This window comes from Saccopteryx leptura, chromosome 7 (genome assembly GCF_036850995.1).
Source record: "Saccopteryx leptura isolate mSacLep1 chromosome 7, mSacLep1_pri_phased_curated, whole genome shotgun sequence".
Taxonomy (NCBI): domain Eukaryota; kingdom Metazoa; phylum Chordata; class Mammalia; order Chiroptera; family Emballonuridae; genus Saccopteryx; species Saccopteryx leptura.
In genome coordinates, this window is record NC_089509.1 from 87,603,425 (window position 1) to 87,616,804 (window position 13,380).

General features: G+C 43.2%; 1 protein-coding gene across 1 annotated transcript in view; it reads left to right on the plus strand.

Moving 5' to 3' along the window:
- Nucleotides 1-13,380, plus strand: part of CASP10 (caspase 10) — a 47,452-nt gene that overhangs the window by 31,519 nt on the left and 2,553 nt on the right. Inside the window, exons 6-8 of the mRNA XM_066345744.1 lie at nucleotides 7,895-7,957; nucleotides 9,412-9,520; nucleotides 10,527-11,019. Coding sequence (XP_066201841.1) covers nucleotides 7,895-7,957; nucleotides 9,412-9,520; nucleotides 10,527-11,019 — 665 coding nt within the window. The remainder of the gene's footprint in view (nucleotides 1-7,894; nucleotides 7,958-9,411; nucleotides 9,521-10,526; nucleotides 11,020-13,380) is intronic.

Consider the following 13,380-nt stretch of genomic DNA (forward strand, 5'->3'; position numbering starts at 1 on the left):
CCAATAAACACATCAAAATTACAACTGAACTACAGAACAACCATCATTCAGTATACCTGAAATCTAGTTGAACAGAAGTCTTATAACTAAGGACAGATAGAAGAAGCCACGCTGAGACTGGTAGGAGGGGTGGAGATGTATAACAGGTTGGTCCCACATCCATATGTGCCCCTTAAAAATCAGGAGTGATATCTCAACTGTGGAGGTCTCCCCTGAGGACCAGGGGTCCCAGCCCCACACCAGGCCCCCAAGCCCAGGGTTTCAGTGCCAGAAAGAGAAGCCCCCATAACTTCTGCTATAAAAGCTAGCAAGATTGTGGCTGAATGAGCGGAAGAGTTCCTGGAGTCCCAGGTGTTCCTCTTAAAGGGCCCGCACACTGACTTACTCAGACTCACTTGCTCTGAGCTCTTGCACTGTGTCAGCAGCTTGAAAGGTGCCAAGGACATATGAGGAGGAACTGTATTGTTTGGCTTCAGCACAAGGGCCGGAAGGGCATCTTTCTCCCAGACAGAAGTGCTGGTAGAGGCCATTGTTCCTTTGTGGGGCCCTTCCATCACAGAGCCGGCAGGCAGGTGCCATATCTGAGTCTCCGTTAACCTGGCTAACACTGTTCACCTGGACCTGGTGGTTCCCTGAGACCCTGCCGCACCTACTTTGAAGTGCCCACCCAAGCTGTTTCCAGTGGCTTTTCCATACAAATAGCCTCTTTTAGCTCATTTTTCAGACTTCCCTAAAATCTCTCAAACTAGCAGCATCTGGCCTCAGTGTGCCCCATATCTCTCACTAAGTGACCCCAGGCTTGGCACTAGCAGCAGCCAGCTTAGTTCACAGCTTGGCCTCTCCTGGGCACCTCCAAACCCAGTACAAGTAGCAACCACCTGCAGATCAATTCATAGCTCATGCTGGCCCTAAGCAGGGCACAGGCAATGGTTGATTTGTACTGCAGGGAGGCCCCGGAGCCACTGCACTACGTGGACAGCTTCAGACCACACTGAATTACAACCCAACCGCTTTCATAAGTGACGCACCCAAGGGGCAGACTCGGCAAACATCAGAGCCCCACGGAAGCAAATCCTGCTCCGTGCAGTCAGCCCAGCACAGCAGCTCCTCCTCTGTCGTCACAGCTGGCCCTTGCAGCCAGTAGTCTTGGGGTCAGTCCCTCCCTGTGACATGCCAACTGCAATCAAGGCTCAACTACTACAGGACAGTGCACACAGTTCACACAGGGGGTGCATCCAGAGCACCCAAGTCAGGGGACCAGGGTGGCAGCACCACCGGGCCTTACAGGATACCTATATATAAGACCACTCTTATAAGACCAGGAGACATAGCACCTCTACCTGATATACAGAAGCAAACACAGGGAAGCATCTAAATGTTGGGACAAAGAAACAGGTCCCAAGTGAAAGAACAGGTAAAATCTCTGGGGGGGGGGGAGGAGACTAAATAAAAAGGAGGCAAGCAAACTACCAGATACAGAGTTCAAAACAATGGTTATAAGGATGCTCAAGGAACTTAGAACTCAAACAGCATAAAAAAAGGACATCAACACTATAAAAAAGAACCAGTCAGAAACGATAAATACAATATTTGAAATGAAGAATGCACCAGAAGGAATAAATAGTAGGTTGTATGAAGCAGAGGATCAGATTAGCAACTTGGAAGATAAAGTAGAAGAAGAAAATACCCAATCAGAGGAGCAAAACAAAAAAAGAATTTTAAAAAATGAGGATAATGTATAACAGACTTTTGAGACAACATGAAACATAACAACATCTACATCATAAGAGTACCAGAAGGAGACGAGAGAAAACAAGGGACCAAGAACCTATTTGAATAATTAATGGCTGAAAACTTCCCCAACTTGGTTAAGAGAAAAAACACACAGGTCCAAGAAGTGCAGAGAATCCCAAAGAAGATGAACCCAAAGAGGCCCACACCAAGACACATCATAATTAAAATGCCAAATGTTAAAGGAAAAGACAGTATCTTAAAAGCAGCAAGAGGAGAGCAGTGGCTTGACCTGTGGTGGTGCAGTGAAGAAAGCATCGACCTGCTATGCTGAGGTCGTCAGTTCAGAACCTCCAGCTTGCCTGGTCAAGGCACATGCAAAAAGCAACTACAACGAGTTGATGCCCCCCCCCACCTCTTTCTCTTTCTCTTTCTCTCTCCTCTCTCTCTAAAAAAAAAAAAAAAGATATAGACAGAGAGAGAGAGAGAGAGAGAGAGAGAGAGAGAGAGAGAAAACGGTAGTTACTGTAATGCTGGTGATTGAGGCCAGGCAGGTTCCCATTGAACTCGGCAGACGGTAGAGGAACTGTGGAGCTGGAAAGCGTTGGGCTGTGCCCGTTTATTGGAGGCTCACAAAAACAGGCAAGTGAATAAACGACAAAAGGGAAAGAGATAATAAAGGAAAATCTGCTATTCACAGTAAAGGTGAGGGAGCAGGGAAAACCACACCTCATGGTGGCAGAGAGTGATCTGGGAGAATCACCACCCAGGAAAAGCACCCATAGTCTTACAAAGACCACACACCTGTGGTGCTGCCACACACCCACGCACCCACGTACCAATCAGGCAAAGTGCTTGCAGCCGGTAAACCCGCGAGCAAGCCAAACAGCCATTTTCCCTACAGTTACCTACAAGGGAGCTCCCATAAGACTGTCAGCTGATTTCAATGCCAATAAAGTTAAATTAGTATAATACTTATATCTAAGTCAAAACTCCACATTTCAATTTTATTCTTTATAGCTTTTTAATAATAATCTTTAATAGCTTTTCCCTACTTAGTACATAATTCAATCTAGGATCATACATTGTATTTGTCATTTTTCTTTAGTCTCCTTTAATCTTGAACATTTCTAATGCTTTCTTCTTCTTCTATGACATTCCCACTTTTAAAGAATGCAGTTACTTCCATCACCACCACCTTTTATAAAAACATAAGATTTGCCTCATTTTTGTTTTTTTTTTTTTAATTAATTTATTTTTTACAGAGACAGAGAGTGAGTCAGAGAGAGGAATAGACAGGGACAGACAGACAGGAATAGAGAGAGATGAGAAGCATCAATCATTAGTTTTTCATTGCGCGTTGCAACACCTTAGTTGTTCATTGATTGCTTTCTCATATGTGCCTTGACCGCGGGCCTTCAGCAGACTGAGTAACCCCTTGCTGGAGCCAGCGACCTTGGGTTCAAGCTGGTGGGCTTTTGCTCAAACTAGATGGGCCTGCGCCCAAGCTGGCGGCCTCGGGGTCTCAAACCTGGGTCCTCTGCATCCCAGTCCGACGCTCTATCCACTGCGCCACCGCCTGGTCAGGCGATTTGCCTCATTTTTGATGTGTGTGGTGTTGTCTCATGATTAGATTCAAGCTAAATATTCTGGCCAGAATTTTACACAAATAATGTACAGTTCTTTTTTTTTTTTTCAAAATTAATTTCACCTGTTTTTTGCTACTTTCAATTATCTGTGCAGCCTGCGTTCATCTACAAATATTTTTTAAAATTGACTTTAGAGAAAGAGGAACGTCAGTTTGTTGTTCCACTCATCCATAAACTCATTGGTTTACTCTTGCATATGCCTTAACTGGGGATCAAACCTACAACCCTGGCACATTGGGCTGACACTCCAACCATCTGAACTACCCAGCCAGGGCAATGAGGTACATTTCTCAAGGCATCACATCTGGAAGCAATGATGTCCATCTGCCCCTCATTTGTGGGGATAATTTTGATTATGTGGTCAAGATGTTGTTTGATTTCTTCCTTACATAGATAATTTTGTGTAATTACTATTTTTCCCTTGTCATTAATAAGCAAGTATTGAGGAGACATTTTGAGATGAAGCTAATATCCTACCCTGCCTCAAAATTTTCTCTAGTTTGAACATCTATTGATGATTGTCTGATTGAATATTTGTTATATTGGTTTAAAGCAATGATTTTCAAACTCCAGTATCTTTTTACATTTATAAGTCAACATACAGCATTCTACTTTAAGCAAGAGCCCTCTTTTCTCCCCCTCTTTTTTGCCCACTAGCCTTAATCCCCCTCTACTGTTTGAAGTATTTTTGTGTGTGCTCAGTACATACATTTTTGTGTGTGTGTACAAAGATGCTCACACACACACACACACACACACACACACACACACACACGACGAGACATTGCTCTTTGTCTCTTAGAAATTCAGTAGTTTCTAAAGGATGTGGCTCATTCTTGGTCTCCAATTGCTGCTGTTTTGCTAACATTGGATGATTTTGGCCACAGCTAGATGAAGATGAAAATAGTTGTGGGGTGCTGGGAATGCAGGAGGCTTTGTGGGGGTAGCACTTAACATTACCTATGTTCTCATAGACTCTCAGGGTTGGAAGGTATTAAAAGTTATCTCCACCCTGCTTTTCTCCATGAAGTGATGGATAAGATAATCCATCATCTCAACTTGGTAAATCATGTTTCATATGCACCTGAGAGGTTTTCTTATATAAAAGAGCTCTGCCAGCAAATGCATTTGAGAAGAAACTGTATTTCAAGCAATATCCCCTAATTTGTTTTAAAAAGCAAGTCAATATTTTCTTTCCTTCTTTCTTTTTTTTTAAGTGAGAGACATAGACACAGAGAGAGACAGAGAAAGGGACAGATAGGGACAGACAGACAGGAAGGGAGAAAGATGAGAAGCATCAAGTCTTCATTGTGGTGTGTTAGTTGTGCATTGATTGCTTTCTCATATGTGCCTTGACTGGGGAACTCCAGCAGAGTGAGTGACCCCTTGCTCAAGCCAGTGACCTTGGACTCAAGCCAAAGACCTTGGGCTTCAAGCCAGCGACCATGGGGTCATGTCTATGATCCCATGCTCAAGTCAGCAACCCTATGCTCAAGCCGGTGATCTTGGGGTTTCGAACCTGGGTCCTCTGCATCCCAGGCTGATCCTCTGCATCCACTGCGCCACCGTCTGCTTAAGCACAAGTCAATATTTTCGAGTGTGGCATAGGATTTTCTTACTGAACTATCCTTGAAAAAAGTGAAAAGACCAAACATAGTCAGGCAGTGAATCAATCACTCATTCATTCATTCTTTCCCTTCTGACACAAAGATTTGGTGAGTGCCAACGGAAGATTCAACATTTTCTGAGAAAAAGAGCCAGGCAGACCTTAATGCTTATTCCTCATCCCTGTCCTGGCTGATTTCATCAGCACAAGGGAGGACACAATTCAAGGAAACCTGGTATCTGGAGATGTTGAGCAGAGCCCACTGCTGCATCTGTGATTCCCTTCATTCCAGGAAATTTGCTCAACTGCTTTCAAACACAGACAACAGCCTGCCAGGCCCTTGGCTGTCCCTGAGAAGCACTCTAGCTTTCCAAAGGAAGGGAAATGTGGCTTGCAAAAAGAAAGGCAGGAAGTCTTTCAGAAAGTGGAATTAAACTGCCTTTGCATTTTGTTCTTTCAGAGCTGGGGAGTTCTGGTACTGGGCGGCCTGGGAATGAGGCAGTGCACTTTTGGTCTGAGTTGAAGATAACTCAGAAGCCCGGTGGGCCCCAGGACAGGTGAGGCACCTGTGACTCAGTGACCGGGATGATCAAACAGGTCTCCAGGTGCTGCTCACCGCAGAGGCATTGGCAGGCTCAGCTCCTCCTCAAAACACCTTCGTCATGTCTCCTTTGGAACTTTCTGCTGCAGTCTAAGGGTTAGGGGAGGGATGGACAGAGAGAACAATGCAGAAAAGCTGTGGGTTCTAGACTATGTTTCAATTTCGTATTTAATTATATAAAACATTTATGTAGCCCAATGTCAAAACTATACTAGAGTATGCACAGAGAAGTCGATTGCATCCTTGCCCTCTTCCCTTCCCCCACAGTCTACCATTTTTATTAGTCTTCTCACTTATTCTATTTTTACTTTTGAAAGAGAACATCAACCCCTATAACCCCATGAATTCTAAAAAAGGTATCACACTAAAATACTTTTTTTTTTTTAATTTTAGAAAGAGAGAGGGAGGGATAGACAGGGACAGATGGATTGGAAGGGAGAGAGATGAAAAGCATCAATTTGTGGTTACAGCATTTTAGTTGTTCATTGATTGCTTTCTCATATGTGCCTTGACCAGGGGGAGTGGGGTATTCCAGCTAAGCCAGTGACCCCTTGCTCAAGCCAGCAACCATAAGGTCATGTCTATGATTCCATGCTCAAACTGGCGACCCTGTGCTCAAGCTGGTGAGCCCGTGCTCAAACCGGCAACCTTGGGGTTTTGAACCTGGGTCCTCAGCATCCTGGGTCAATGCTCTATCTACTCTACCACTACTTGGTCAGGCTAAAATACTATTCTTTACCTTCCTTCTTGTAACAGTATCTCCTGGAGAAGTATATAGAGATTGTCTTCTGCATCCTGTGCTCACTGTGTGGATATACCATAGTTCTTTCCATCATTTCCTGTTGGTGGACATTAGAATTATTTCTAGTCTTTAGTTATTCCAAATAATGCTGCAGTGAATAAACGTCCTGTGCATGTGTCATATATTCCTGCCACCATGTCTTTGAGAACCTTCCCTTTTGGAAGAAGAAAGAGGATTCTCTTCTTGTCACTTGCCAGTGAGTGACCTTTTCTATGGCTGGGGATTAGGTATCTGCCCTTTTCTGCATCAAGTCAATTTTTTTAGTAGTTTAATTTTCAGGTTTATTATAAGGGCTACAACTCAAGAACGTCCATATAGGAGAGACCCATAGAGCAAGATATGAGAGTTGGGAGTGGCAGGGAGCTTTCATCCCTTCTTAGGGCACATCATCTCAATGTGTTCACCAACCTATCAAATCTAGAATTTCAACCCTCCTCCTAACTCTGTGAATTTCTTGCATTTCATACATTTCCGGTTTCCTCAATGGAAGGGACCTGCAAGATGAGCCTGCAAGAAGTAATGGTAGATGTTCCTAATAGACTTTTAATAACCTGGATCAGTATGGCAGAAATAGATATATTTGATATATACCAAATTATTCAAGGTGACTTGGAAGAAGGTTTACAAATTAGTGGAGAATTCATTTCTTATCTCAATTCAGAGCAAGCCACTGAGTACATGGGTTATACCAGCTTTTCTTTGGGAGGGTGAAGAGGTGGTTTCTATTCTGGAAGCCTTGCATAGCAGCTTCTGGGAAATGCAGGGAACCGTTCAGAATGAGCTCAGCCTCTGTCAGAGGGAGGGAATCCCTGGTGGGACTCAAGCCTCAGGCCCGCAATGACAGTGCAGAGTGTTGAGTCTGAGGGACTATCTATTAAGGTGTGACTCCAGATGCTGTTTGCAGAGGGAGAGAGCAGCCAATGGGAGGGACTTGGCAATGGTGTGTTTAGTTCCTTGAATCTTTGCCCGGGAACCATAACCTGGAGAAAATATTTCAGAATCTGCCATTGGGCTAACTTGCTGATGAACAAACAGGTTTTTGGTGTTGCCTCTCTGTGAAGTGTAAAGTTGATCAGCTCTGATTCCTCATTTTTTTTCTGCAAATTTAAATTTCAGAGTTTAACATACTCCACCTGCCTAGGAATCTGTTTTTCTGCTTATCTGGCAGGTTACATGATATGATGTTGGTGAGAGTTACTATTACTGAGTACTGATCATGTGCCAGCCCCTGTTCTAAGAGCTTTCTAGGGCTTATCTCATTTAATTCTCCAGTCACCTGGACATAGGTACAACTGTGATTATCACTCAATGCTGAGGAGACTGGGACTCAAGAGGCCTAGCACTTTGCTGAAGTCACATGGCTGGAAAAGGGTGGAGCTGGAGTTTGAACCCAGCAGTCTTCCTACAGAGCTTGCCCTCTGAAGACCCAGCTGAACACTGTGTAGTTATAGAAGCTCGGGCAACAGTTTACTCACTTCTTTGGAAAATAAACAAGTTTCTTTCAGTTTTGCAATTCTGCGGTTTTGAAGTTCAGACATGGCTTCCCTGGAATGTTACCCCTTCCCAAGGTGAGGAGGGGTGTAGAGGTGCTCCTTATGACTGCCACTTTGGTCCTTTATGGTGGCATTTTTGGCCTGGGGGACACTGGATTCGCTCATCCTGATCTGAGCACCCAGGACTGACCCTTAATCATAGTTAATGACTAACTCAGGCTTCGGAAGCGCGGGCAGAACTTGCCAAATTCTGGTGTAAACTTGCTGGTAGGAGAATAAAAGTTTCAAGAGACATTTTCCTCCTACTGTCATGTGACCAGTAACTCATCGTTGGCGTCCTCTCTATGATAGATTCTTATTGAGAGAAACCAGGGGGTTTACAGGAACTCATCCTGAGCCAATGCCAAAAGCATGACTAAGTAATCCCAAGGCTGTGGGCTGATTTTTGCCCTCTCCAGATTGGGTCTCTGGGCCTTTTTATTGCCTCTTTCTTCTTCTTGGTATCTTCCCAGCTTCTTGCTAGCCAGTGACAGATAAATGCTGATTCTACTCAACCAAACTTTCCAGCAGAAACATTTGAGCTGATTTGTGTGATACTGATTCTCAACCCATCTCGTGTAAGAACATCTAAGTGTTTGAGGAAAGATATTTGAAGAGGCTGAATACCTTTCTTTCTAGCTGACGGGGTAACCCTGGTCTCCATGGAGATGTTGGGACCATCTGCTTGCATACTAACTTCTGAAACCAGCACAGAGGACAGTTTCTTCGGGGCATCTCCAACTGGGGTCCAGCCCTTCTTTGTGTTTGTCTTTGGTTCTTCTCCCTCTATCTGTGATTATCTCTGTCCTTTCCCCCTTTTTTAATACCTTCAGAAGTGTGTTGATCTTTGGCTATGGAGGGGGCACTATTGCCCTTTCAGTCCTGCATGCCCTTTTAATAAGTTCCAAAAGGGAAATTTCTTTTTCATTGACCAATGCCACTTTTTTTCTGTTTGAATTCAAGTTGTATCTTGTTTTCAAGAGCTCCTTTTAGCCACACTGAGGCCCTGCTGCAACCAGTCAGATAATTTGTAAGCATAGGCTGTTTACAGTAGCCTTCAGAAATAATTGCATATGTTTAAAAATTTCCACTATGATGTCTACTAAAGAGACTCCTCTGGTTTTGGAAGGATCAGATCACTCTAAATCCTACCATTTGAAAAAAATTACTGTTTGATATTGTTGTCGTGTTAGATCCTTACTTACGCTTTCTTCATTTTGCTAATCCAGAAAGGAAGAGGCTGCTCTTGCATAAACCTGGGTTTCGCAGAGTTAAAATGCGTATTCTGTTATTTAACATCAAGAACTGACATCTGCAATTAAACCAGGTGAAGTCTGAATTTTAATCAGGGCCTGGCAGGATCCAGACCAGGACCAAGATCTTGAGAACTTTCTGCGTTTGATACTGATAATTAGAGTGGTTGGTTACAAATTTTAAACTCTTAAAGTGAGGATTCCCTAATAAGTGATTCCATCTCTTCTGCTTTCAAGGAGGAATGGGTATACAGGATGGATCATAAATTTAGAGGCTACTGTGTTATTATCAACAACCACAACTTTACCACACTGACAGAAAGACAAGGGACCAATAAAGATGCCGGTAAGAGAGGCTGTAATGGTATATCAAATGCAAGCTGGGGATCTTAAAAATCATGTTTTATTTTCACATTTTTTCCTGTAATTTTTATCTTCCATTTAAAAGTAAGGATGAGCCCTGGTCGGATAGCTCAGTTGGTTAGAGTATCATTGAGAATCGTAGAAGTTGCCTGTTTGACCTCCGGTCAGGGCACATATAGGAACAGATCAATGTTCCTGTCTCCCCCCCTTCTCTCTAAAATCAATCAATAAAAAAATTTTTAATGTAAAGATGATATTATAATTGTTACTAAGCCTCTAGTGTTTTGTCCGTCTGGGCTGCCATATTAAACTACCAAGATGGAGTGGCTTATAAACAACAAGCATTTATTTCTCACTATTCTGGAGGCTGGAAGTCCAAGATCAAGGCTCTGGTGCCACACTGTCCATTGAGAATCTGCTTCTTAGATGGCCACCTTCCCTCTGTAAGCTCACTTGGCAGAAGAAGCAAGAGGTGTCTTTGGGATCTCTTTATGGGGTCAGCCTTCATGGCCTAAGCACCTCCCAAAGGCCTCACCTTCTAATACCCTTACCTCAAGCATTAATATTTCAACACAGGAATTTTTGGAAGACATAAGTTTTCAGACCATAGCACCCAGGGTTACCAACCTGCTTAAAGAGTGAAAAGAGTCCCTGACCACTTACGGCTCTGTGGTTTGGGGGTGAGAATGCTGGGTCAGTATGAGAAAACCTGCGTTTGAGCTCTGGCTACACCGCTAACCAGGCCTGTGACCATGGGAGAGTCATAGAGCCTCAGCTCCCTCATCTGTGAAAGAGAGTGAACTCTGGCCTGGCTGACTGTCAGGACCATTGTGATAGCACTGTGGGACTATGAAAAGGCAAGTTAAGTATAAAATTTTATTGTTATGAAAATAAAAAGAATTCAAAGCTTCAGGCTATTTGCTGTACAATTTTTATAACTATTAGCATTGTTTCTCATCTTCATTTTATTTCTTTTCTTTTTTAAACAGAGTCTCTTAAGGATGTGTTTAAGTGGCTTGGGTTCTACGTAGATAAACAAGATGATGTGACTAAAGCGCAACTGGACGAGATTCTGCAAAAATACAAGAGTCATCCAGACCATGCTGAAGGAGACTGCTTTGTGTTCTGTGTTCTGTCCCATGGGGAGTTTGGAGCTGTCTACTCTTCAGATGCGATCCTCATTCCCATTCAGGAGATCACATCTCACTTCACAGCCCTGCAATGCCCTGGTCTCCTTAACAAACCCAAACTCTTTTTCATCCAGGCCTGTCAAGGTGAAGAGATACAGTCTTCTATATCCATTGAAGCAGATGCTATAAATTCTGAGCCAATACACCCTTCCCTTCAGGACACCGTTCCTATTGAGGCAGATTTCCTTGTTGGCATGGCGACTGTCCCTGGCTATGTATCTTTTCGTCATAAAACAGAAGGGAGTTGGTATATTCAATCTCTGTGTTATCATTTGAGGAACTTGGTCCCAAGGTAAGAGTTTCATGTTGTTCCACCCACCTACTTGTTTATCCATCCATCTATTCACCTACCTGTTCATCCATCTGCCCACCCACTCATACATGCATGCATCCATCCATGCATCCATGTATCCTAACATCCGTCCATCCATCCATCCATCCATCCATCCAACAAACTTGTATTGAACACCAGCATGCAACTGGAAAGGAAGATAATGGAATAAAAAAAGACACAGTCCTAGACCTCAAGTTTCTCACAATCTAGATGGGCAAATAGATAAGGGAGAACATCCCCCAGTAGTAAATACATAAGCGTTATGGAGACATAGAACTAGTACCTCACCCAGATTTGGAGGATCAGGAGTTACTTCTAATTGGAGTGAGAGACATGTGAAGCAGAGGGAACAGCATGAATAAAAGCATGGGGACCTTTTATTTGTTCTTTCTTCCATTTATTAGTCATTTATATTTACTCAGTGGCTATATGCTGCCTTTGGACCATATTCTTGGTCTCCCGCCTCTCGTATGACAACTTTCTTTCTGTCTCTGCCACGTGCTTTTTACCTGGTACCCTGGAAATGGGCCTTCACCAAGGTTCTGCCCTAGACCTCCTTCTCTGCTGTCTCTCTGTAGCCTCTCTTGGCAGTGTCAGCTATATCTGGAGGCCACTAGCACCTCCATGAAAATATCTCCCAAATTGCCCTTTGGAGTTTCTGGAGGGGTAGCTTCATTACATTTTATATCCTCAGTGCCTTAACATCTGATATATTGTTAAGCTTGATAACTATTTGTTGGACCAATGAATGACTGATCAAGACAATCTTATTCATAAGATCAGTCCTGCATATTTTTTTCACAGCCTGCCAGATATCCTACGTTTGGGTTGCTCTTAGACATCACATCCATTATGAACAGTCCTGAATTTACCTTTTCTGCCCCCTCCTGGAGCTCTTACTCTTGAACCCCATTTCTAGAAGTGGCCACATGGTCTTCTGGAAATTTAAGATAGGAAATCAAGATTGGAGACTTGAGTTACCTAAGCTTTTCCCTTTTCTTTACCAACCTCCCCACCCTTACCATAGCCATCAAAGACCAATGTCTTATGGCTCCAGGGATGAGGCAATATTTATCAAAGGGATACTATGTGCCAGCTGTACTGGGTACTGAGGTAGAGGGATGGTTGTGAACAAGAGAAACAAAAATCTCTTGTCCATTGAGCTTACAGTTTAGTGAGATGAAAACATATACTAAAAATGTAAGTGAATATTTAAGATAATTTCAGGAAGTGATACCTGCTATCTAGAAAGCAAAACAGGACCCTGGCCAGTGGCTCAGTGGATAGAAGCATCAGCCCAACGTATGGACATCAGGGCACACAGGAAAAGCTACATCTACTTCTTCCCGCATCCCTATCTCCCTTCATCCCACTTCCCCTCCTGTAGCCAGTGGCTCAGTTGGTTCAAGTGTGACCCTTGGTGCTGAGGATAGCTCCATTGGAGTGCATCATCCTCAGGCACTAAAAATAACTTGGTACTGGAGCATTGGTCCCAGACGGGGTTGCCAGGTGGATCCCAGTCAGGACACATGTGAGACTCCTCATCACTATCTCCCCTCCTCTCACCTAAAAAAGAAGAAAAGAAAAAGAAAGCAAAACAGGATAATGATATAGAGAGTGAGGTCAATTTGACCTCTTAGTAGAGGTGAGAGTTTAAGTGTGACTGAATGATGAGAAGGAGGAGATGTCCACAGGAAGATTTCAGGATAGAGAGAACCGCTACTGTTAAGCAGGATGAAAAGACAATGAACCAAGCAAGGCCTGCATACCTATCTGATAATAACAATGATCATGGTGAGAAGTAGTAGTAATACTAATACTAAAGTTAATGGTCATTGGAATATTGTAGCCAGTGTCCTACGTGCTTTGCACAAATGACCTTATATAATTCTCATGGAAATTCCTAATATGATTATAATTATGGTCTTCATTTTAGAGCTGAGGGAACTGAAGTATAATAAAGTAACTAACTTGCCTAAGACCACATAATCGGTGAATGATGGAGCCATGAATCAAACTTGAGTTCTGTCTCAAGAGCCTATGCTTTGATTCCTTCCAATGATATGTAGTGCCCACCCCCTGGAACTTTCATTCTAGTAAACGCTACACATCCTGCAAGCCATGTTCAAATGTTACCTCCTCTTTGAAGTCTTCTCTACTCCCACCCAGAAGTTCTGTCTTTCTCTGCTAAGCCTTTAATGGAACATTGACCTTTTCATTTGTCATTAATCACATTCTGCCTTGTATAACAAATTGGTGTGTATGCTACTTTTGATACATGTATTCTGCATTCTAAGTGTTTAAGATCAGGAATTATGT